The following is a 26,682-nucleotide window of genomic DNA, read 5'->3' as shown; positions in this document are numbered from 1 at the left end:
GGGGGAAAACAAGCTGACAAGAACCAATGGTGTCTTTTTTAAAAGTGATGATTTTCAACTTGAACATACTCCAGAGAATGATGTTAACGTATGTACCGTCGCTTCTTGTTCTCTTATTTTGTAAAATTGATTTACCTTTATAGTGGACTTGTTTTTTATATGAAAAATAACAATAAAGAAAACTTGTTGGAAATATGTTGATTTATTAACCTTTACATTTTGATGTTGTGTTTAAACCCACAATAAACACTTTTTTTTTGTCTGTTTTAGGGGGTACAGGGGGTCTTTAGGGGGAGATAGCAGGTCAACAGTAGATGTCACATAGAAGTGGTGTACATCATCTGTAAACTGAGATTAATTTGAGATGCAGCTGATGCAATGAATCATGGGTAGTCCCTCAGTGGGGTTAATCATGACAAGCTGTTCATGAGATGACTGATGCAGCCTGCAGTGCTCGAGGTGGGGCATTGTGGGTAGTCTAATTAAACAACAATGAGGAGTCACTGCAGTCGGCAGTGAACAATCACATTTAGACTTTAGCTTCTTTATGCAAAACCTCCTCAAGCTCTTTAACTAAGAACATCTGGACTCATCGGTCAAAGTGTAGGAGCATTTCTGACGAGCTTAATACATACCAGCCCTCACCCTTTGCTACAGGAAGCTTTTAGCTGCAGTGATTAGCATGCAGAAATCGTTTAATTGATAGCTTTTAACTGTTAAGACTGTATATAAGGTCCCAATTAATCAACTATTCCAAATATTCTGTTTTTTAAAGGGACTGTTTGTAAGAATCAGAAATTGCTTGTTAACGGCGACACCTGTGGCCGTTAAGTCAACGAAAGTCAGCGTCGGGCTCGCGCTTGTGCTCGCTCTACATAGACATGAACGAGCATCGCTCAAAACAGTGAGGCGACACACGTCAGCTAAAACCACAATATCGCTCTATATTTCAGCTGTTTAACAGACGGGCTTCACTAGATATAACTTTGCGGTTTTGGTGCTTTTGTGTAGTTTGTGTTGGAGTCTGAGTCTGAACAGCGTAGCCACACGCGAGCGCGCATGGGACACCGACCTGCATTGATTTATACGTGTAAGAAGTTACAAACAGTCCCTTTAAGTTTCAAGTTATTTATATGTGCACAACAATTACAGAGAAGTAGTTATTGGCAATGAAATTCTTAGTTCCCGGGCTCCCTTCAACAATCGTTATATAGGCTATAAAAATAAAATTACACAAGTAAAAAAAAAAAAAACAGAATCTAAGACAGAAGAAAAAGTGCAAGTTATATTCTAATGTGTTAGAATAAATAAACAGTTTTGTTTGAATATGTAACGGAACAGTTATATCTGTGGTTTAATAATTAGATAGAGAGATAGATAGTAACTTTATTGATCCCGAGGGAAATTCAAGGAGAAATTGGTGATTATTTTACAATAAATGATTTATTTTTGTGAAAAATAAATGTGATACGCATTGAGTAAGGAGTCAATATTTATTTATCTGGTATTCAATAATGTTAGTCCCTGCATAGTTGTCCGAGTTCATAAATACGTGTTCAACGTATGTATGTAAATCTTTAAAGCCTGGTGCCTACTGAACCTGTCATCGAGCTCCAACAACACCCAGTTATTAGACAGTGATCTCACTCCGTCGAAGGAGTTTCCAACTGTCAGCGCGGAAGCAGTGCATGATGAATTGTTTCTAGTTAGCCGTCGTGGATCTTCAATCTACCAGCCAGACATTTTCCACTCCTGTCGATCTGAAGTCGTCTCTCCTGCACAAAGAACCGGCACTGAGTTGCCCTCCAGACAGGGCAGCAGCTGGTCTGATTTTACTACCCCCCCTGCAAACATTAAAGCTAGACAAAAGAGACGAGCGGATATGTTAGAAGACGAGACGAGCAGCTTGTTTTACACATCACGAGAGGAAACCTCGACAGTAGGAAAGAGAATCCATTGTTCATCACACAAGCTGTGGTTAACCTGTAGAGCTGAATCACAGCGAGTTTGATCAGCAGATGGCTCTCTGGTTGCTGACTAACGTGCCTGAATTGCCCCGTGAGGGATGAATAAAGTATTTTGAATGGATTGAAAGTGATTAGAGGAATTCCTCGAGTCAAGTCGATTTTATTTGTACAGCCCAAAATCACAAATTTGCCTCAGGAGGCTCAGGAGGCTCAGGAGGCTCAGAAGGCTCAGGAGGCTCAGGAGGCACGACACCCTCTGTCCTTTACAGTGCGATCCTCTCATCAGATGAGGAAAAACGTCCACCAAAATAACCCTTTAACAGGGAAAAAAGAAAAAACTGGAAGAAACCTCAGGAAGAGTAACAGAGGAGGGATCCCCTTCCAGGATGGACAGACGTGCGATAGATGTCGTACAGAGTAACAACATTGTTGAAGAAAAATTGCCCCGACCTTGGGCCAGCAAAATATAGGGCGTCCTCCTTCAGCACTTTTATCGTTATAATAATTAAAACTATTGGAGTTCGCAAAAATCAGTTTAAAAAAATTGGTCGAGAGAAGTCAACAGATCTCGATGCAAAAAATGTTTATTTCTGTCACCAAAAACAAACACGTGTCGTCAGTTCGAACGGAGGACTCACCTTCATGACAAACCAGTCCTCCTTATATATCATGAGCTTCATTCACAATTCTCTTTCATGTTCTTTACCCTCGGTGGGCAAACTGCCCAAAACTCATTATTTTTCTGCAAACTCAGCGATTCTGCTTTATTTTGATCCCACCTCTGACAGATTTACGATTCTGAACTTTTTACCCCCGAGCCTCCTCCATTCATGCCACCGCTAGAGATGTAAGATGTCAGGAGCGTCAACGTTTCAGCCGGTGTTGCTGTCCTCCATTTGACAAAACCCCCTGCCATGCTCCACTCCTCTCAACTAGAGAGCCAGTGTGCTTTTCCCTCACTAATCCTCTCAACGCCAAATAGATAGAGCCAGAGCAACACAACCTCCTCTCCACGCCAAATAGATGGAGCCAGAGCAACACGACCTCCACTCCACGCCAAATAGATGGAGCCAGACCAACACAACCTCCTCTCCATGCCAAACAGATAGAGCCAGAGCAACACAACCTCCTCTCCACGCCAAATAGATGGAGCCAGAGCAACACGACCTCCACTCCACGCCAAATAGATGGAGCCAGACCAACACAACCTCCTCTCCATGCCAAACAGATAGAGCCAGAGCAACACAACCTCCTCTCCACGCCAAATAGATGGAGCCAGACCAACACAACCTCCTCTCCATGCCAAACAGATAGAGCCAGAGCAACACAACCTCCTCTCCACGCCAAATAGATGGAGCCAGAGCAACACGACCTCCTCTCCACGCCAAAACAGATAGAGCCAGAGAGACAAGTCCTCCTGTCCATGGCAAATATATAGAGCCAGAGCAACACAACCTCATCTCCACGCCAAATAGATGGAGCCAGAGCAACACAACCTCCTCTCCACAGCAAATATATAGAGCCAGAGCAACACAACCTCCTCACCACGCCGAATAGATAGTAAGAGCAACACAACCTCCTCTCCATGCCAAATAGATAGAGCCAGAGCAACACAACCTCCTCTCCCCAGCAAATATATAGAGCCAGAGCAACACAACCTCCTCTCCACGCTGAATAGATAGTGCCAGAGCAACACGACCTCCTCTCCACGCCAAATAGATAGAGTCAGAGCAACACAACCTCCTCTTTACGCCGAATAGATAGAGCCAGATCAACACGACCTCCTCTCCTCACATTCTTATTTCACCAATTCTGAGTCATTCGTTTCTGAGCATGTTTAGCCCCTCAAAAAAACGTGTTATAGAGCAACAAAATGCACGTTTAGCACCTGTTCTCTAGCGCCACATAGTGGACACAGGAAGTGGCACAGGGAGATCCGTCATTTCCTGTGCCACTCAATCCACGTAAGGCCTCTGGAACGGGTCTTGGGGTGTGGGGTATAACGCATGCACATTGTAACTGAAGTTGCGGTCGTGCGCTGCGATTGGCTCAATTTCGGCAAGGGCAGACCAGATTTTACTGCGCATGTGTTATACCCCCAAAGATATGACGCGTTGATGATGCGTGACACAGCCTCCTTTCTATAGGCCTGGAATCCATGCAGGAAATAACGTCTAAGTTGTGCGTGCAGTGTCCGATGGTCACAGAAATGTAGGGCTGAGTCGACCAGCGTCCCACAAGTCACCCCGATGTGCCCGAAGGTGTGAGGGCCCTATGCTTGCAGCTTTAATAATAATTTTAATTTCAATAGGTACTCGGCTAAAATCCAGCGAGTGTCTCATTTACTGGTGGAATGAAACTAAGCAGCTACATTTACTACTCAAATAGGCTTTTTGGAAGCCAGCCATGCAGCCAACTTTTTACTGCACTAAACATTTATCGTCGTGCATTTGGAGTTAAAGGGGTTAAATCACGTGTTGTAGTACATTTGAGCACGTGGGAGCTCGCAAGAAGTGTCATTTGAAGAAGACAAAGAGAATTCTGCACCGTGATTCATTCCTCCACTCAGCGTCCTCCTCCTGCACCACCAGCACTCATCCAGCTTCCTCCTCTCTCTCTCAAATCTGAGCCCTTCTGGGACAACATGATGCAGACTGGGACGCTCGTGTTTTGCATCTTACCTTTGCACTTTTTCCTCTGCATTCATTCTCTGCCGGTGCACGAGCGGCCAGCCAGCAGGTACAAGCAGCTACAGGTGAGTCCAACACAGACTTGTGAGCTTTACGCAGAGTGGCACAGAGGCTTAAAGGGAACTTTACGCACGGAGCTCACACAATGTTGAGCAGGTATAGAGACACAAGAGGATGCTGTGTGTGACGAGAGATGAGTAAAAGACAAAATAATTGCATATGCATTCATGTTTTTCATGTATTGTCATGTCAGTAGCTAGATGCAGCTGTATGTTTCATGACATCATTCTCATACAACTCATAAAGTTGGCTAAAAATGAAGTGAGGGGAAATTGTGTTCTGCACAGTTATTTTAAAAGAGCGGCAGAAAATTGGGAATTGGAGGGTAGCTGGAGAGGTACCAGTTTGCCTCATGGGCACTGCCGTTGAGCAAGGCACCAAACCTCCAACTGCTCTTGGTGCATTTCCTGGGCAGCTCCCCTCACTCTGACATTAATGCATCCATTAATGCATGTGTAAATAGGTCCTGTTTGTGCATGTGTGTAATGTGTTTTTAACTAACAACAGAATGAAAAAATGTAATTTCCCTTCAGGGATCAATAAAATATATTCTTCTTCTTCTTCTTCTTCTTCTTCTTCTTCAACAACTCCAAACTCCTGTCCCTTTCATACAAAGCTGGCATGGCAGCATTTAGTTCAAACAGGGTTCGGCCACTGACTACTGTGTAAATGCTTTTGTTCCTCAAAATCATACGCTCGAGCTGCTACCATGAAATATCTGACAGCTGAAATCATTATTAACCCTGCAGGGTACCTCACTGGTCCTGTAGTGGTAATACATTTTCAGTTCATTTGTGGATGAGTATTCCTATGAATGAGAAACTGTAGTTTATAAATGGAAAGGAATCAAACCTTCCTTTTCTTGCAGTAAAAAACAAATAAAGCATTATGCATGCTATGTCATTGAACTGTAGGCTGTACTGTATGTCATTGCCCAAATAGGACAACATTAGTTTCTGCAGCTTCATTGATGACAGCCCTGCTGCTTTCCGGTATAGCTGTCAACAGTGGGAGTCAGATTAAGCAGGCAGAGGCAAGTCATCTGGCAACTGGTGGTGTTTATAAAAACTTTGCTTATTTGCTGACTCGGAGGAACTGGAGAAAAACAGCAGATAGCTACTTAGAAAGAGAGAAACACATCCGGCAAACAGACACCCAGCGGCTGAGCAACCTCACCGAGGACAGCACTGCCAAACAGGACGACATCACAACACTATCAAACATTGTTAGTCATTATGTAATCCTGAGTTTGTTCATCCGCTTACTCAACAGTCAGTGTTGGAAGATAACTAAGTACATTATTCAAGTACTGTATTGATGTATAATTTTGAAGTACTTGTACTTAACTTGGGTATTTCCATTTTCTGCTACTGCTAATTCTACTCCACTACATTTCAGGGGGAAATATTGTACTATTTACTCTATTACTTTACCACGTTTAAAACATTGTCCGTTAGAGGAGAAAATACCACTAATTTGTGAGGGAAATGTCTTTGATTTTTGAGTTGGTGGAATAAATGTAATAAATAATTTCTGACAATGACTAATATATTTAACTACATACATGCTGAAAATCAAACATTTTTATTGTATTAATTTAGATATTTTCCAAAGTAAAAGTCCCTAGAAGTGTATGATTCAACTTTTTCCCATGGTCGAGTGTCACAATATCGCAATAAATCGTAATATTGAATACTTAAAAGTCGCACCCAAGTATCGTGATAGTATCTAATCTGGAGATAGATGAAAGGTCCCAGCTCTGGTACAGTAAATAAATACTGTGATGAGGCTGAGCAGCACGAATGAATGATGTGAATACCTGTATCTATATACTGTATACTGTCAGCAGTACGGTAGCTCTCACAAGTGTAGAAAATCTCTGATTGAGCTTGTTAACTGAAGAGGTTTAGTGAGCGATGTTTACAGTAGAGGATCAGTCTGTCATCTCCATTCATGCTAATCCTCTTTTATCCTGCAAATATTTCCTCCGCTTGGCATAATCAGTCCGTTTGTGTGCAAAACACAGAACGCCCGCTGATATCTGGGAGTTTTTGCGGTTAAAGGGGAACACCACCTAAATTAGGAATTCCCATCTGTTATTTCCATGGCTGAGGAGAGTTCAATCAATATTTGTTAACATGAGCTCCTCTCTCTCTCTCAAAGCCAGAAACCAGAGAAGTAAGTCTCAAACTTGTGATGTCATAGGGTTTAAAGTCTTGAGCTCCTCCGTAGACAATGAATGAGAGACTGATTTTGTGGACTCACACAAATGTTTGTTTTCTTCTTTGTACCCAGTTGTGAAACAGAAAATGTTCCCATATACTCAGAACATTCCCCTGGGTTCTCTCAGTGTCCCAGACTTTATACCCTATGACATCACAAGTTAGAGTTTTTGCCCTCAGGCTTTTGGATTTGGGAGAGAGTTGTTCATGTTTACTCATATTTTTGGACTGTCTAAAGCTGTGCACGCACTGTACCATTTTAGAAATGTTGTTGTGTGCTTCCTACTCCGACTGTACGAGTAGAGCGTTAGTGATGTAAAGCCAAAGCTCACGATTTATGTGCTCACACTGTAACGTGGTAAATATAAAAAAAACACGGCCGGTCGGCTCCTCTGGGCCGTTCTGGCTGTTGACAGTTGTACATAAAGATTGGTTTGAAAGCTCCGAGGCAGGTAAAGTTTGTTTGCTAGCAGAGATCTGTACGGGTCACAATGCTAACAAGGTAGAAACGTGCTGCCTTGATCATCTGTGCCATCCTGTCTGCTGAAACATCTAAAAAAAACAGAAGCAGCAGCGTAACGTTATATGGATTCGCTGTGGCTAGGAAGACGTGGACAGTATGGCTTGTCCATTTGCAGAAGCAGAATATCTATTGTACATTGTTATCTTGATAGCTACGCTGTGATTGCTGTAAAAAGAGTAGAAGAAAGGCACTGATGTTGGGGAATCAACTCGTGGCTTCAACTGTGTGAGAGCCTGTGGTCGGTCGACCAACATTTCCGACTTGTCAGGAGTTGATTGATCCTCGTCCCCCGTGTACACTTCACGGCAAACGGCGCCCGACGAAGCTGAAATTCGGTCCGACTCTAAAAGGAGTCGTGCGGCTTAAAATTCGGGCCAGAAATGGGCTAAAATCGTACAGCGTATGCACAACTTTAGACCACAGCAATAACATGTATGCGTTTTGAAATGGCCGTAGTTTCCCTCTAAATATTTACCCAGATTTCTTCCAATGCGCACATCATTTATCTCAAGTTTTAACTACTTTATCTCTGCCATCTGTGGTAGTAGAATTTATCACGTTTGTGGTGGTGAATTAGAAAGTCAGATCAGATTCTGCTACAGTTTTTTCTGTAATTGCAAGTCGTAAAGTTAGTCAATCCCAGTAATGCCAGATCAGCATCCTTGAAAAACACCCTCCCTGTGGTATACTGCAGACGACCTGATGTCATGACCCACCAGGGAATTTCCAGACATCTGCTCACTTTGTGTGCGATGCAGCTTTTGTGGAGGTTTGCAGAATAGATTCATGTGTATCTGTGTGTGGTGCACATTTTTCCAATCATGTGCATGTTCACACCTGCATGGACACATTGTATTTACACATTTGTAACAGATGTAACAGATGCCACCTATTAGATAAAACTACAATGCTCCCTTCTGTAGATGGGCTGAGCACTTAATTTGGGTTGAAGCTTGAGCACGTCAATTCGGGCGATATGCAGCAACCGCAGGGTCCTGTGGTGACATGTTAGCTCCATCTCCAGGATTCCCCCCTGAGCATACACAAAGCTTTGTTTCAATGGCATGTGCCTTTGTGTTTATATCTTTATGAAAACTTGCTTCTTGCCCGCACACTTGCCTTAGATCTGTCACTTAGCTCCGCTAAGCCTGTGGCTTCAGTTTTGTTGAAGTGGTTAAAACCTCTTCAACCCCGAGTCCATCGTTGTGCATGTTGTGGAGAGATTGTTGAAAACTGGCTTTAGTTAAGTCGATCAATTGTTTCAGTCATCTTTCAAGCAAACATGCCCCTAATTCACCTCTCTTTGTGAATATTTGCTGATATATCATGGTCATTTTATGATTTATTACAGTAAATATATTACATATTGGTCCTTTAGATAACAGAATTTAATCAAGCAATAAACCACAAGAGGCTGTGATTTACAGTGATTTTTACAACAGCTAAGGGACGTTGTTACTTCATACTTGGCAAGGTTTCATAACAAATGCAATTATATACAGATAAGAAATTCATTCTTCTGCCAAGCAATGTGGTTTGTAACAGTTTGGGTCCGTGTGTGATGGTTGAGTAGCTTGGAGAGCGTAGCAGAAGACGACAGTCAAAAATTCACAGCCATACGGGTACGGGGGTTTCCACAATTCCACACTAACCGTCACACTTGAGGTGAGAAGGTGTAGGAGCTGAACTGACTCTGTAAACACAATGCGCTGTCCGATGACGTTGCTTCCCTCATATCTTAGCAACACCTTAAAGATTATAGGTTAATAAAGACCCTGTTTCTGTATGATGAACTCAATGACTGTGCCTTTGTCTGAAGGTATCGCCTCACGGCAACGGTCACGTTGGTCTGAAGAAGAGGGGAAAACACGAACAGGACACGTTAAATGAAGATTACCATTTCAAGTCTGTCAAGTCGGCATCCAAAAATGACACGGAGCTGTGGAAGCGTCCTCGCTGTGGAGTCCCAGACTATCCCACCTTAACGCAGGTCGGCCTGTCGTACTATAACCTGAAGAATAAGAAGAAGGGAGGCCTGAGCAGACAGCAGCGCAAGAAACGATATGCGCTGTTCGGAGGGCGCTGGGAGAAGACTCACCTCACTTACAAGTAAGAAACACAAATACTTTGTTAGTACGTGGCTTTGTTCAGTTGTTTACCACTGCTGTTGTCACTGTCTTTTAATCCTGAATGCACTGCTGGATGGTTTGCTGGATGTTAGGGATGTGACTGTGAGGACATTTTCCCACCGGTTAATAAACTTATTACAGCACAGGTGTTACCGATTAGAAAAGTTGACGGTCAACATATGTAGCGCGCTAACTTTGATCTTTAACGTGGGGTGGCTGTGTGTCTTGCATCTCCGGTATCGTGCCAAAAACTGATTGCCCTCATGGGAGCGTGTGCAAGCTCTTAAAGCTGTATCGGCAAGTTTATAGTCTACAGCTGCTGTTATCTGGATTTCTTTGATACAGACAGAAAGGCACGTTTCTCTCTCCTCAAGCGCTGGTCGTAAAATGTCCATGCATATTGTCTCTTTTTTATATTGTAAAAGCTGTAAAAACATCTCCTTCAAACAACTGTTCTTACTCAAGTTTCTCACCAAAATCAAAACACATTTTCTTTTTCCTCGCGGGACGACGTGACGCCATTAGTCCTGAGCCTCGACGGTACATACGGAACTTGCAGTACTGTAGAAAAACAAGAACCATCCCATCTTCAGAATTTTTGCATCGACTTGGTACCGAAGTATCGGTAGTAGCGTGTTGTGTTCACGATGTACAGGTTAAGCGAACTGCAACACGGACTTGAAGGGAACCGTACTCAGACCTCCTCTGAGTTGGTTTGGAGGGCTGAAAGGGACCAAGTGTGAAAACACTACAAGACAAATCAACAGCTCTGTTAAGCCTCTAGATGTCTGACTGTCATCACCTCATGAAAAGCAAATTCATTTTTATCTGAGGAACACTTGATGGAACAAAACAAAGCTGTTTTTTTTAGTTTAGCCATGAACCTCATCATGTCTGGAATTAGGATGAGAGAGGGGGGTGGAGATGGCGAGCTAATGGTTATTTACAGGAAAATGTGTTTACGTTGTAGTTTCACACGAAGGCTTGTGGTGTAAATTGTTTGTAGATTCAGTTTGTCAAAGCAGCAAAAACAGGCAGAATCGCCAGCCACCTCATAAATTGTGGAATCATCCTGTAATTAAAATGAATGGATTCATAATTATTATTGTAGAGATGTTGTTATGTATGTGTTTACCAGGGGGGTCAGTGTGACAAAAGCAGAGTGCTCTGCCTCTGTAGGCTTTACCAGTGTAACTGTTTGAGAAAGCATCCATAAATAGGCAGTAGTAATGGTGTTAGTGCTTCCAACTTAGCTGGGTTTCCCTTTTTAACACAACTGGCAATGTTGTCAACCACAAGTAACAAGGCCTGTTGCACACATGGGTGATCTGGTTAATCATTAACATGCGGGAAGAACACTTTGTGTTTAACCATTTACATGTATTAAAGCTGAAGTAGGCGAGATTGGAGGAAATATGATTAAAAAAAGTTACCGGTCGCTATATCCTGACAGTAGTACATGAAACAGGTAACCTGAAAAAAAACATCTGGCTCTGCCTCTGTGTCCTCCGGTTCTCCTAACGGCATCTGCAAGATTTCACAGACCGGAGGAAAACAAGCAGTAAGAGCTGATCTGAGGTCTGCTGTCCAGCTGCCGTCTATGAGAGCCGGCTGTCAATCACTCGCGAACTCCGACCAAACGGTCAAACTAGGCAGCGCTGATCAAATATGAATCAATATTATGTTACGTTAATGCCTATTTCTCGCCTCAAATGTTTTCAGAATCATCTTGTAGTGCACGGTTTATCTGTAAAATTAGAAAGTTTGACGCCGCCATTGTGAAACCTGGTGAAGGAACGCCAAGTTCCGGTCACATGACCGGAGCACAGCCAATAGGAACGTTCTCTCAATAAAATGACCTGTGATTGGTCAAAGTCTCCCGTCACAGGCTAGATTTTTTAAAGCCTGAAAACAGAGCCATGAGGAGGTGCAGAAGTCTAGTTTTCTCTCAGAACACTTGAATTACAATATGCTGAAAGGTTATTATGGAATTCTTGCCCAATGATGCCAAAAATATACTGCCTACTGAAGCTTTAATGTCCTTCTTCAGCTGCCAGCGTGGCGAAAAACCACAACTGTTGTAAGCCCGTAAGAATGCAAGACTTGACAACTCACTATTTTACACTGGAAATCAGTGATTATTGAAGGACAAATGCAGAATATTACAGACAAAACACCAATTTTATTATGTATTGTGTGAGTAGAGCTTATCCAAGAGCATCAATTAAATCTACCCTGTGGTTATTGTAACTGTGTACACCACATCAAGGCAGTATGGTTACTGTCTTTTCATTTTAATTTGGATTCAAGCTTTTTCCTTACACTGCAGCACACAGAGCTTACCATCTGTTTGGTGTGCATGGGGAAGTCCTTTAACATTGTCAGCGGTTCATATCAGATCCTGTCTGTCCTGCCTGAGCTTGTCCACACAGCTGAACAATAAGAAAGAGCCCATTCTCTATCTATATCACAAGAAAAGCACTGATTGGAATGATTACCGTGTATTCATACTCCACTGCAACACACAGGTGTGGGACGAAAGTTTCAATTTTGTTAAGCTTACCTGAACTGAAGTTTTGTTTTTTCCACCTTTTCCACCTTTTTCCATTTCAAATAGGTTACTTGCTAATTATCACCTAATTAACAGGAAATTTGCGGACCTGTAAAATGAAATGTTACCCTGTTTTTTTTCACGAGTGCTCTCTAATACAGCATTGTTTTGTGTGTGTGTGTGTGTGTGTGTTTGTGTGTAGAATTATGCGTTTCCCCTGGCAGATGAGTGAGGGCAAAGTGCGGCAAATCTTCCAGGAGGCGTTTGGCGTGTGGAGTGCAGTGACTCCTCTGACGTTCGCAGAGGTCACCACTGAGAAAGCTGACATCATTATTGACTTCAGCAGGTAAGAAAGGTACACCGGCAAGCAACACAACAACACACAGGAAGGTTGTTAATAGGCGCTACTTGGCTCCATGATAAAGTAGATTTCAAAGAATAAACTTCCTAAAGAAGTTGTATTTTTATTGCCTAAACATAAATAAGTTGTAGTTTTGTTACCTAAACCTAAAGAAGTTGTAGTTATGGCTTAAGCCTAAAGAAGTTGTAGCTTTGTTGCCTAAACCTAAAGAAGTTGTAGTTTTATTGCCTAAACCTAAAAAAGTTGTAGCTTTATTGCCTAAACCTAAAGAAGTTGTAGCTTTGTTGCCTAAACCTAAAGAAGTTGTAGTTTTATTGCCTAAACATAAAGAAGTTGTAGTTTTGTTGCCTAAACCTAAAGAAGTTGTAGTTTTATTGCTTAAACCTAAAGAAGTTGTAGTTTTGTTGCCTAAACCTAAAGAAGTTGTAGTTTTATTGCCTAAACCTAAAGAAGTTGTAGTTTTGTTGCCTAAACCTAAAGAAGTTGTAGTTTTGTTACCTAAACCTAAAGAAGTTGTAGTTTTATTGCTTAAACCTAAAGAAGTTGTAGTTTTATTGCCTAAACCTAAAGAAGTTGTAGTTTTGTTGCCTAAACCTAAAGAAGTTGTAGTTTTGTTACCTAAACCTAAAGAAGTTGTAGTTTTATTGCTTAAACATAAAGAAGTTGTAGTTTTGTTGCCTAAACCTAAAGAAGTTGTAGTTTTGTTACCTAAACCTAAAGAAGTTGTAGTTTTATTGCTTAAACCTAAAGAAGTTGTAGTTTTGTTGCCTAAACCTAAAGAAGTTGTAGTTTTATTGCCTAAACCTAAAGAAGTTGTAGTTTTGTTGCCTAAACCTAAAGAAGTTGTAGCTTTGTTGCCTAAACCTAAAGAAGTTGTAGTTTTGTTGCCTAAACCTAAAGAAGTTGTAGCTTTGTTGCCTAAACCTAAAGAAGTTGTAGTTTTGTTACCTAAACCTAAAGAAGTTGTAGTTTTATTGCTTAAACCTAAAGAAGTTGTAGTTTTGTTGCCTAAACCTAAAGAAGTTGTAGTTTTATTGCCTAAACCTAAAGAAGTTGTAGTTTTGTTGCCTAAACCTAAAGAAGTTGTAGCTTTGTTGCCTAAACCTAAAGAAGTTGTAGTTTTGTTGCCTAAACCTAAAGAAGTTGTAGCTTTGTTGCCTAAACCTAAAGAAGTTGTAGTTTTATTGCCTAAACATAAAGAAGTTGTAGTTTTATTGCCTAAACCTAAAGAAGACTTTTTGTTTGTGTTCAAAACGTGACGTTTCATTTAGTTTTACATGTTTGAGCGTGTTGCTTTTAAGTTTCACTTTCACTTTTACAACGTAGTAGGTGTAGTAGGCCCCTAACGACCCACATCTATGGTGCTTATAGCGACTGATGACACCTATTTAATGGTCTGATAATACAATATGTATGTAAAAATGTACTACTGGAGTGTAAAGAGTTTTGGTGGTGGTTGAGTTTGAGTGAGGAAACTATTCATAAAATGATAAAGTCATTGAATGCACTTTGTGTCAAAGCAATAAAAAGTTCTGCACATTAACTGCTGTTGTGCTGTGTGAAGAGTTTTGAAAACTCAGTATAGAGAAATATGTATAACCAATGGTAAAAAAAAAAAAATAATAAGTTTATATGTATGTGTAATACAGACCCAGGGTCGGCAGAATGATCTCTGTAATCTGACCCAGACATGAAACTCTTTGATCCTTTTGTCAGAGTGACCCAGGAAAAAGTAAACCAGATGTATCCCAGCCAAGCTCAAGAGCAGATTACCCACATGAATGATTGCAGTACAGGACTTGTTTGGCAGGGTTAAATAGTGTGCCTACAGCTACGTTTTTATCAACCTAGATGAGTCATTTTGGCATTTGGTTTACGATACTTCCGTCATATCTTTTGCTTCACTGTGTGCTCCCACATTACAGTCACATAACTTCTCTGCCAAGCACTTTTGTTGTTCAAATCTTGACCTAGTTACTTTTATAACTGCTGTTATGGATTGTATTTTATAGATTAAATTAGAAAAAAAGGAAGTCAAGAAGGAAGGCCCCATTGACTGGAGTCTTCACTCTGATGACGTGGCGTCAAATTGCTAACAATACCCATCTCTACTCGTGTTATGAATACAATACAACATGGACGTTATCCAGCAGAGCAAACTGCAAAATGTTATCCAACCCTTGTCATGGTACCCCAACATAACACCACATTACAGGCTTGTACCAGCATGAAGTGACTGGATGATTAACGTGGATCATTATAGAGTTAGTGTGATGTGATCTTTGAACAAAGCAGCTCTGTGTATGATCATCTCCAGGTTCCTGAGCTTTATCATAATAAATAACGCTCTGACCTGTAACTAAACCTGTACAAGTATTTGTGGTCATGGCTCTATAACAAGCCATTCAAAGAGCTGATGAGGCCTTTTACACAAAGGTATGATAATAATAAGACGACTTCATGAAAGGTTTACCTCTGCTAAAATGACTTAAGCTTGCAAGAGACTATTAATTAGAATCACAAAATGCTTGTGCAGGTACTGGCATGGGGACAGCTTACCGTTCGATGGTCCTGGAGGTATCCTCGCCCACGCCTTTTTCCCCAGGACACACCGAGAGGGCGAAGTCCACTTTGACTATGATGAGCATTGGGTAGTGGGCAACGATGTGGGTGAGTACATTCTTTGAGGTAAACAGAGATCTTGTTTTATTTTGGAACAACCTGGATTTAAATGTTTTTTCTTTAAAACTAAAGAATAATAGATCCAACAACTAATTTTTATCCTTTGTCCTTTGCTGTCCTGTTTAGGCACAGATCTCCCACAAGTGGCAGCTCATGAGTTTGGCCACGTCCTCGGCCTGCAGCACTCCCTGGAGCCGGATGCCGTGATGAATCCTTTCTACAGCGACTCCTACCCCGTGCAGCTCGGCGAGGATGACAAGAGGGGCATCCAGTATCTGTACGGCCCGCCTCGGCACGCACAACCCGAGATGACGGAGACCAATGAGATTGACATTGGAACGGTGAGACAATAATACTGGGAATGGACCTCAGGCCTGTCACAATAATTACGTTATCGACTTATCGTACGATATATATGGACATGACTTCAATCATTTTTGCTTACTTTGTTTGTTTACAAAAGAATGTCACCAACATTTTAGCCAACATGATGATTAAACAACAGTTTTTCCTAATATTGGAAGAATTGGGAATTGCGCAGACATTGCACATTGTCAGGCCTAATGGACCTCACAGCTACATGCACTGTATTTTAAGATACAGATTCATATCCAGTCCAAAGACAAAAATATGTGCTGTGTTTTTGTCGTTTTGCCCCAGCTGGACGCCTGCAGAACAAACTTTGACGCCGTGTCCATGATCAGGGGAGAGCTGTTCTTCTTCAAGTCTCGATATGTTTGGCGTATCCGTGATGGGCAGCTACAAGCTGGCTATCCGGCCTTGGCTTCACGCCACTGGAGAGGCATTCCTGACCACATCGATGCTGCGTATGAAGACAAGTCTGGCAACATCTGGTTCTTCCAAGGTTGGAAATTCTGAATTTAAAAAGGCTACATTTTCTGAAGAAAATGCTTGTGTGCTAACTGATGAAAACTTGTTGAAACATACAAAAAAACAACAACAGCAGTTGAAGTCATAGTTCTGAGTTCACAGTCCTGAGTGTAAGCGTACAGTTTGAGCTGAAGCAGAGCAAATCCAAGTGCAAGCAGGGGCAGGTTAAGTGTGAGGACAGGGTTTTCAGGGCATTACAAAATCTGAATGTGAAATCAATGAGTCAGGATCTCAAATTGAAAAACCATGCTCTTGAATAAAGATAGGAAAAATGCTCGATAACATATTTAAGACCCCTGTATGTGGTTCTCATTTTAAAAATGAGTCAGGAAACATTAAAACATTAAAAACAGTTCTCAGCCAACCAACTGAGTGTGCGTTAATTAACTCAGCTACAGCTGATAAAATCTGCTGGTGACAGTTGTCATTTCAGCCAACAAAATCAATGATGGCTCTAGTCTATGACATATAAGGTCCAGATAAATGAGGTTCAAATTTGGGGTTTTAATTCTATCTTCTTACCATGACAGGTGAAAGCTACTGGGTGTTTGACGCTGAGAGGAAGATTACAGGACCAGATTCAGTGTCGCAGCTGGGTCTTCCTGTCACAGATATCCAAGCAGCTTTGAAGTGGGAAGAGGACCGTGTGGAGAGAGTCTACCTCTTCAAGTCTGCTTCCTACTGGCCCTTCGATCCTCAGGAGAATCGAGTCGATTACGTCCATCCTCGCAGCATGCACAAGTGGGGAGGAATGCCCTCCAAGATTGATGCAGCCTTTCGGGACCGATACGGTGAGAACTGGGATCAGAAAAAGTACTTTCACATTTGGTTTTTTTGCCTCTGGCTAAGTGACTCGTAAGCGTCTACAATTGACTGTTGCCTTCTCTCGCCCTCTGACAGGCTACGCCAATTTCCTGAGCGGGCTGAAATACTGGAAGTTTGATCCCGTGGCGTTGAAGGTGCTGGAAGGCTACCCCCGCAACATCGGCACGGATTTCTTTGGATGTTCTGCCTCTCTGTCCAAATAAGTTCATACACATGCATCTGCTGAACATGTGAAGAGCAGTGGATGGACTTTTCAGCTTAACTCACCGTACAGTACATTCTGTCTGTTTCGGAAATATACGCAAGGCTGATGTATTTCATTAAGATTGACTCAAAACACATTTACGTACATCAAGCTCTTGCCAAAGTCACTGCCCGCTGCAAACAATTTTTATTTTTTAAACAACAAACTTGCATTTGAAAATACATGGGTAACACGTTAGAGTAGTTACCAGGGAACAAATGAAGAATGAATGACGAACTAACTGTGAACTAGTGAACCGTTAGTGGGGCGGCTGTAGCTCAGTGGGTAGAATGGTTGTCCTTCAACCGCAAGGTTGGCGGTTAGATCCCCGGCTCCTACTGTCTGTCGAAGTGTCCTTGAGCGAGACACTGAACCCCAACAGCAGCCCACTGCTCCTAACTCAAGTTTATTTGTATAGCCCAAAATCACAAATTTGCCTCAGGGGGCTTTACAATCTGTACAGGATACGACACCTTCTGTCTTTTACAGTGTGACTTCCCAACAATGTGTTGGATCAATCAACAAGCTTGATTGATGTGCAGGTCCGCACTACACGTTGTTGAGAGTTTGGAGATGTGTGTGTTTGCTCCTCCATGACCTACGGCTACCCATAACACCCTTCTCCGCGTAGGTTCATGAAGATGTTTACGTGCATCTTGGCTGAAGCATAATAACGGATTCAGTCAGTGCCACCTGGGCACTAGCTTCAACCATTTCATTGTTCATTGTTGGCATTATACACAGAAGAGCTCTGCAGTTTTGGAGGCATACACATTACCTCTGCTTAGCCTTACATATATACATATCTTGACCTTTTTTTTATTATTTCCAAAACGTGTTAATCTCATTTGACTGCTTCCTCTGTTTCCTTTGGTTTTAGTCATTAGGTTTTTTGTGCTTGCAGGCGCCTGTTGCAACCTCAAACATAAACCATTTATCTCTGCAGAATCTATGCAAGCAGAATTAGGACCAGTCCGGAAATGACTCACTTTTGCAATGTAATTATTTACAAAAGCCTTCCAGTCTAGTATTTAGTTTGAAGATAGACAAATAGTTATCATGGCATTAACTGCGTTAAAGAGTTGTTGTCTTTTGCTTGTTTGCACTGTAGGTGATCTGTCACAAATGCAACAGGAGAACGATATCCATTACTGAAAAAGTACTGAAAAATCAACTTTGGGTCAATTCTTTCTCTAAATTCACTGCAGCATGTCAAGAATGAATGGGTGCTACATCTTTGAACATTTAAGGTGCTATTTAAAGTTCTATAGCCAAGGTAAACCAGTACCTCATGTATTACACAAATTCAACAAATCTGTTCTTTTCACTGTTCAGTGTATTCTTTTTGTGCATTTCATGGAGCCGTATACGATAATTATCTGTTGAAGTGTTTCAGTTCTCTGATTGTTATTGTGTCTTCGTTAGAAAAAGCTCTGAGACTGTATCATTCTCAGACTGTTGAAAACCATATTATAGTTGGCTGACATCATAATGTGGTCTGATATAAATCATACGAGTTTATTTTTTTTTATGGATATTGGTTATTTTGTATTCAAAGTGTTACTGTTTGTAATCAGTGCAGGACACTGATTATTGCATTGACTTGTAAAATACAGCAGTCCAGTGTCAACATGTCCATGTTATTTTGATGTACTTTAAACATATACTGATCTGTTTGCCTTTATTAGGCCTTATATTGCCTTATATTAGAGGCAGAAACCTATTGAGTTTTTGCTGGTTTATTATTATAATTATTGATATTATTATTATTTTTATTATAATTATTATTAGGGTTCAAGCCCCAAAAGGGCTTTGTATCTCACACCTTAAGTCCAATTGACTTGAAATTTGGCACACACGTCCAGCTCAATGTGATCTACAAAAAGCCTCAGGAACCACTAAAGTCCGCCTGACTGGATTTTCTGTAATTTAGATTTTTTTGAAAAACACATTTTTGACATCTCCTCCTAAACCAAATAGACGAAATTTTCTGTTTATCATTATTGGACCAAGCTTATCAATTCAATATTTTGAAATCGCTCTAAAGGGGCGTCATCAGTTCCAAACATGTGCATGGGCCTGTTGCGAATTTGGCCGTAAATCAATAACGGTTTGTACAAACATCCCCAAACTTGCTGGATATTTTAAATTGATCTATTGAAACATGTCCCCAAAATGCCAAGAAATATGATTTTGAGTATGCAATTACTGAAAGGCTGCATACATTATAAAGATGAAACCAGTGTGTGATTGGTCTCACTCGTCAGAATTAAACCAGCTGAAGTGACTTTGCTCATTGCTGCTCGCTGCTTTGATTTTGGCAATTCAGCTGCTTTCTTCTGGTGAGTGAAAAAAAGGTTTGAACCCGCGAACTGCCGCTTGCGGCTGTAATATTCAATTGTTTTTTTTAATATGTGTTTGATATGTGAATACATCTGTAAAGTTTTTTGTTGACAATAAAACCCAAAAATAAAAAATGACCTTGCTTTTCCTATTTCTACGACTTTATTCTCGTAATATTACGACTTTTTTTCTCGTAAAGTTATGACTTTATTCTCGTAATATTACGACTTTTTTTCTCGTAAAGTTATGACTTTATTCTCGTAATATTACGACTTTTTTTTCGTAATATTATGACTTTATTCTGGAAATCTCAGATGTTTTTCCCCTCAATGTGGCCCTAATACTCCGTAGTACATATGCTCTTTGGCCCTCACTGCATTAGACTTATATACTATATACTTAGACTATAATCTGTGTTACCTTCATCACAATGCTCAAATGTGTTGCGGCTCCGGACAGATTTTTGTTTTTGTTTTTTGCCTAAAATGTCTCTTTTGATAGTAAAGGTTGCTGACCCCTGGTCTATGCAAACAGTTCCAGGCTCATGTTTACCACTAAGCTGTTATTGTGGAAGAGACAGTTGACATTGTATCAGCAGGGGGCGCTGTTGCATTTGCCTTGCACACAAAACGCAGGGCATAAAGTTAACCGGAGATAACGCCACTTTAATGATCCCTTCGAAATAAAAGTTTAAAAACAGCTACTGGCATTTTCTTCAAACGTTTCCAAAACAAACAACTGCTGTAAAATGCATTAAAGGTCCCATATCGTGCTCATTTTCAGGTTCATACTTGTATTTTATGTTTCTACTAGAACATGTTTACAGGCTTTAATGTTAAAAAAAACTTTATTTTCCTCATAATGTCTGCCTGAATACACCTGTATTTACCCTCTGTCTGAAACGCTCTGTTTTAGCGCATTTTGACGGAATTGCAACAGAATTGCATTAACATTGCTAGGCAACTGCTTGGGTCCATGTGTCCTTCTTGTCAGCTGATGACATTCACATACACTGCAACCAGGAAATAAACTGGGACACATTTAGAATGTTTTACGTTTAAAAGTGTGTCAAGGATCTTAATATTGTATATTCGTGACATCACGAATGGGCAGAAATCCTAACGGCTTGTTTCAAATGCACAATTTCTGAATACGGGCTGTATGTATTTCTCTGTATATTGAGCTTTTTATAGTTTAACAGTATTTATATCACACTTAATAAACCTGCTTTATAATATAAAAAGACATGAAAATCTCAACCGGTGGTTTGCCTACTCCGGGTAGGGAATGAGTCCTTACCCCAAGTGAAGGAGTTTAAGTATCTCGGGGTCTTGTTCGCGAGTGAGGGGACGATGGAACGTGAGATTGGTCGGAGAATCGGAGCAGCAGGGGCGGTATTGCATTCGCTTTACCGCACCGTTGTGACGAAAAGAGAGCTGAGCCGGAAGGCAAAGCTCTCGATCTACCGTTCAATCTTCGTTCCTACTCTCACCTATGGTCATGAGGGTTGGGTCATGACCGAAAGAACGAGGTCGCGGGTGCAAGCGGCCGAAATGGGTTTCCTCAGGAGGGTGGCTGGCGTCTCCCTTAGAGATAGGGTAAGAAGCTCAGTCATCCGTGAGGGACTCGGAGTAGAGTCCTTGCTCCTTTGCGTCGAAAGGAGCCAGTTGAGGTGGTTCGGGCATCTAGCACGGATGCCTCCTGGGCGCCTCCCTTGGGAGGTGTTCCAGGCACGACCAGCTGGGAGGAGACCACGGGGAAGACCCAGGACTAGATGGAGAGATTATATCTCTACTCTGGCCTGGGAACGCCTCGGGATCCCCCAGTCAGAGCTGGTTAATGTGGCCCGGGAAAGGGAAGTTTGGGGTCCCCTGCTGGAGCTGTTGCCCCCGCGACCCGATCCCGGATAAGCGGTTGAAGATGGATGGATGGATGGATGAAAATCTCACTTTTTACAATATGGTACCTTTAAAACTCAGTTGGATATCTGTTCCATTTCTTCAGAACTGTCCCGCAAAATACAAGTAAACCTTCTTTTAGGTTTTGTTCGTGGTGTAAATGTATAAAAATAAATAAACTGGGACACATTCAGAATGTTAATGTTTAAAACTGTGAAATGGTCTAAATATATCATATATTTGTGACATCAAAAATGGATAGAAATCTTAACGGCTTGTTTCAAACGCACAGTTTCTGAATACGGGCTGGGTGAAATTCCCTGTGGATTGAGTGTTTCGATACTTTCACAGTATTTATATAGGATTTACTTACTTACTTAGTCCTTGTTGCGCCTGGTGGCACATAGGGCAAGGACTAAGGATCTCCACTCACCTCTGTTGTTTGCTTTCTTCTCAATGCTGTTCCAGCTGTATCTTCTCGTCTTCATTTCTCCTTCGATGGTTCGCCTAAAGGTTGTTTTGGGCCTCCCTCTTTTGCGTTTTCCCTCCGGTGTCCAACGCAATGCCACTTTTTTCATGTCATCAGATGGTTTCCTTAATACATGTCCGAGCCATCTCCATCTCCTTCTTATCAATATTGTTTCATGTCCAAGCACCCTGTCGTTTGGTGTAGTTCATGGTTTGTGATCTTTCTAGGCCAGAATATCCTCATGATCTTTCTGAGGCGGGTATTGTGAAAGCTAGAAAGCTTGCCTATGTCTTTTTCAGTCATTCTCCAGCACTCAGCACCATATGGAAGTACAGATAGTACACAGTTGTATAACTTGTTGTATATAGGATTTAAGCCTGCTTTATAATAAAAGAAAACATGAAAATCTCACTTTTTTATAATATGGGACCTTTAAATATCGCTCTTGTATAACATACTTTGTTCTCTATTAATAAAAGACTATTTCGTTGGTAAAGACTTTTATTTTGAAGGCTCCTCCCGGATGTGGTTACCTTAGTTGACTTGACACCGGCGAGGAGAGCTGAAGATGAAGGAGCGGTGAAGAAGAAGAGGAAGAAAAGGAACTACAGCTCACTAACTATTATATTTAATCTCCTGGTTTTGTGATAATGGCGCCTTTAGACCTTGATAAGTACGTTGAGATAGCCAGACACTGCAAATACCTGCCGGAGAACGACCTAAAGGTGAGCTGAAGCCTGATATTAATGGATTATTAGGCTAACGGTTAGCTAACGTCTGTTCAACAAGCTAATATCGGCTAGTTAGCGGTAGTTGTTTTACTTTAATGTGGCAAAGTTTGTTGTTATTTTTATGCGAATTTTACCAGCAATAATAAGAGAGATCGTCGGCTAACAAACTCCTTTAAATCAGGACAGGAGAGTCAAAGAGGAAGCTACTAGCTACTAAATGCTAGCTACTAGCTGCTACTAGCTAGCTAACGGCTAACTGTTATGATTGGTTCATAGCCTAGCGTCACCGAGTGACGTCAGCAGCAGTCTATACCAGTACAGTTAGCAAGGTGAATAGTTACCCACCATATATACTTACATACTTACTTTATATATGGAGCTTTTATATAATTAAAGCACTAAAACACTTGTTAAGGGGAGCAGTGACGTTACTGTTTGTTGTTGAAACCTGATCATGTCAGCAGTCAGCAATGATATATTGTTTTTCTGTAATACTTTCCTGTGCATTTAATCCAGGGATTGAAATAAGCACCTGCCACCTGCCAAATAACAGGGTTAATGTTGACTGTGGCAGGTGAAAATTTCAGGTCACCTGCCACCATGGCAGACAGATTTTCCTTATATTAAGAAATATTATTTTTAAAAAGCAATTCTAAAGCCTAAATTAAATATATGGTAACACTTCATTTTACAGGTCCACACATTTCATGGTGATTAGGTGATAATTAGCAAGTAACCTATTTGAAATTTCTTTGGAATCACTGCCAAATTACCCCAATATTTACCTATAAATTGATTGAAAATAACTTTATTATAAACATTAAATTAATACATTTTGAGGTAAATATTGGGGTAATTTGGCAGTAATTCCAAAGAAATTTCAAATAGGTAACTTGCTAATTATCTCCTAATTACCATGAAATTTGTGGACCTGTAAAATTAAGTGTTACCAAATACAGTTATGGATTAAGGTTACATGATATATTCCATAATTCTACGGTCTGGTACCACTGACTCAGTGTTAACAATTTTAAAGCGTTCTACCTAGATTTCAGAAGTGGCAGACAAAAAAACATGAGTGGCCGGTAGAAATGTTCAGTGACCTGCCACAGTGGCAGGTGAGGAAAAAGGTTAATTTCAGACCCTGATTATGGATAAAAAATAGTTCACCAGTAAGCTAGCAGTGTCGCACTGTTATGAATTTGTATTGTAACAGCATGACTTTGACCACTACTAACTACTGTCATGTTACTTTTTCCAGAGATTATGTGATTATGTTTGTGATCTACTGCTGGAAGAATCAAACGTTCAGCCGGTTTCTACTCCGGTTACTGTTTGTGGAGATATTCATGGTCAGGTAGGCCTAACTGATTTCTTGCTCTCACCCCTCCAAAGTTTTTTTTTTTTATTATATTGCTAATACTGGGACACTTTTGAACAATCATTGTCTGTTTTTTGTGGGTTTTTAAATGAATCCACAAGAATAAATTCTCTTTAATGTCCCCGTCTAGTTTTATGATCTATGCGAGCTCTTCAGAACTGGAGGCCAAGTTCCAGACACAAATTACATTTTCATGGTAAGTGACTTAAGTTTTCTTGATTTCTTGAGCTTATTGGCAAGTAACAAACAGGTTGAAAGTAACAACAATTATTCTGTACCCCGGTTGTTCAGATATGTATCTGCCCTGTATCCTGGAGTTGTGTTTTGAATGAATACATGGAGGGTCTGATGGTGTCTTCTTTTCCGTCCTCTAGGGAGACTTTGTAGACAGAGGATATTATAGCTTGGAGACATTTACACATCTGCTAGCTTTAAAAGCAAAGTGGCCGGATCGTATCACACTTCTACGTGGAAACCACGAAAGCAGACAAATAACGCAAGTGTACGGCTTTTACGGTAGGTACAAGTGCTTCACTGTTACTTTTTATATAAGCAAATGTTTTCTGTTTCACAAGCTCATCAAACCGTGCTGCCATGATGTATGTTCTGCTTATATTTTTAGATGAGTGCCAAACAAAATATGGAAATGCAAATGCCTGGCGGTATTGCACAAAAGTGTTTGACATGCTGACTGTGGCGGCTGTAAGTTCATTCATGGTTCTTTCACACTGGTTGCATAATAACATTTCAAGAACTGATTTTCTAATGACCTTTTTTAATCTCTAATCCCAGTTGATAGATGAGCAGGTGCTGTGTGTCCATGGCGGTCTTTCACCTGACATCAAGACGTTGGACCAGATCCGCACCATTGAACGCAACCAGGAGATTCCCCACAAGGGGGCCTTCTGTGATCTTGTGTGGTCAGATCCAGAGGATGTGGATACCTGGGCTATCAGTCCACGAGGCGCAGGCTGGCTGTTCGGCTCCAAGGTTACTAATGAGGTACGTTGTGTCGTCAACATTTGAAACTAATGAATGGAAAGTTTAAACACCCGTAACAACCGGTTGATTGAAAGTGCTCATATTTTGTTTTAGTTTGTGCACATCAACAATCTGAAGCTCATCTGCCGCGCACATCAGCTGGTTCACGAAGGCTACAAGTTCATGTTCGACGAGAAGCTGGTGACCGTGTGGTCGGCGCCCAACTACTGCTACCGCTGCGGAAACATCGCGTCCATCATGGTCTTTAAGGACGTAAACAGACGAGAGCCCAAGCTGTTCCGCGCCGTGCCCGACTCCGAGCGCGTCATACCTCCCCGAACGACCACCCCCTACTTCCTCTAATAATAATGTATTTTAAGAAATTCATGGAAGTACCGTTCCTTTCAGGTCTACAGCATCTTGAGTAGTTTCTTCCAAGGCTACAGTCTGTTTGCACCACACTCACTTTGTTCTGTCATAAAGGAAAAAAACATCCTCTTCTACCCCCCGATTAGAAAATGATACCTTTTAAATATCTTCATATTTTAATGATAAGAAAATGTTGAATGGTTTAATTTTGATGTTATGTATCCCACTGAAGCAAATAAAACACTTAAACTGGTGGTAACTGCCAATAGTACATGTTCAAATAAAGTGATATATATTTTATTTATCATTGTAGCAGTTTGTCATGGTTGCCTTTTGAAAGACTGGACTAGTTTTCTCCTCTCGATGACTGGAATTAGGAAATAAACTGTTGTGATAATTGCTGTAACTCACTGTATAAACAGCTGCTGAGCCATCCTCCAGCATTCTGCCTTAAATGTGGGTTTTATTTTTAAGCGTCAGTTTAAGTTTTTTTTTAATCATGTGTTACTGCAGACTATTTTTATGAGAGTGTGATGAGTTGTTGCTGCAACAGTGACTTTTATACGGAAGCGTGATGGATTCACTTGAGAAAACAATATTGCCCTGTTTTTCTGAATTAACGAGATACCTCAAAATCCCAAGAGAAGCTCTCATTTACTTAAGAGCTCGATTTCATGGAAGCAAAACATGTCCCGCCTGTTTAGTTAAATCCAGCACTGACAAAACCTATGAATAATAGGTGCAACTGTGGTGCATTTGTCTCTTGAGTCACCACGTAGCCAACCTGAATACATCTCAGATGCATCATTTTATGTCCGTCTCCCAATGTCTCAAATCTAAACCAAAAATAAACTGGATTAAACTAAACAGACGGGACATGTTTGCTTCCACGAAATTGAGCTCAAGTAAATGTGAGCTTCTCTTGGGATTTTGAAGTATCTCGTTAATTCAGAAAAAAACAATGCAAATATTTTTTCTCAAGTGAATGCATTACGATCACATGATAAGCAATATTTAAATTTGAAAATAAAATTTACAGTGCATTTTCTTGAATAGCTCAGCTCAGTAGTTGTATTGTAGCAGAGAATGGTTCTATTTGACATTGTTCCCGTTTTGTAATTTCAATAAAGCATTATTCATTAAGTCTTTGGGAAAAGTAGTCACTTGAAACACTAATGGATTGTTAGAATGTAGTCCTCCTAACCATTGTAAAATGACAGCAAAAAACGATAGGATCATTCTGATGTGGCTACAAAGAACAGGATGCATTAGAGGAAAGGTCGTGGTCATGGTGGTCCTTACTTTCCAGCCTGCATGGTTCATGTTTACTGCTGGACCAAGTGAAAACAAGTTGACGTGTAAGAA

General features: G+C 40.9%; 2 protein-coding genes across 2 annotated transcripts; both read left to right on the top strand.

Annotated features, from left to right (window-relative positions):
• The first annotated feature begins 4,474 nt into the window (after positions 1 to 4,474).
• On the top strand, positions 4,475 to 20,731 carry LOC141757343 (stromelysin-3-like). The gene is made up of 8 exons (XM_074617775.1): positions 4,475 to 4,722; positions 9,282 to 9,571; positions 12,345 to 12,488; positions 15,040 to 15,173; positions 15,312 to 15,526; positions 15,846 to 16,050; positions 16,607 to 16,867; positions 16,977 to 20,731. Exons 1-8 carry the CDS (start codon positions 4,612 to 4,614, stop codon positions 17,102 to 17,104), a joined length of 1,488 nt encoding a protein of 495 aa, XP_074473876.1. The 5' UTR covers positions 4,475 to 4,611; the 3' UTR covers positions 17,105 to 20,731.
• Positions 20,732 to 22,377: 1,646 nt separating this feature from the next.
• Positions 22,378 to 26,460, top strand: ppp6c (protein phosphatase 6, catalytic subunit). The gene is made up of 7 exons (XM_074617652.1): positions 22,378 to 22,580; positions 23,848 to 23,943; positions 24,098 to 24,163; positions 24,342 to 24,483; positions 24,590 to 24,669; positions 24,760 to 24,969; positions 25,063 to 26,460. Exons 1-7 carry the CDS (start codon positions 22,506 to 22,508, stop codon positions 25,309 to 25,311), a joined length of 918 nt encoding a protein of 305 aa, XP_074473753.1. The 5' UTR covers positions 22,378 to 22,505; the 3' UTR covers positions 25,312 to 26,460.
• The last annotated feature ends 222 nt before the right edge of the window (positions 26,461 to 26,682 follow it).

This window comes from Sebastes fasciatus, chromosome 19 (assembly GCF_043250625.1).
Source record: "Sebastes fasciatus isolate fSebFas1 chromosome 19, fSebFas1.pri, whole genome shotgun sequence".
NCBI lineage: Eukaryota > Metazoa > Chordata > Actinopteri > Perciformes > Sebastidae > Sebastes > Sebastes fasciatus.
The sequence above is the reverse complement of the archived record's forward strand: the minus strand, read 5'-3'. Positions and strand labels throughout refer to the sequence as shown.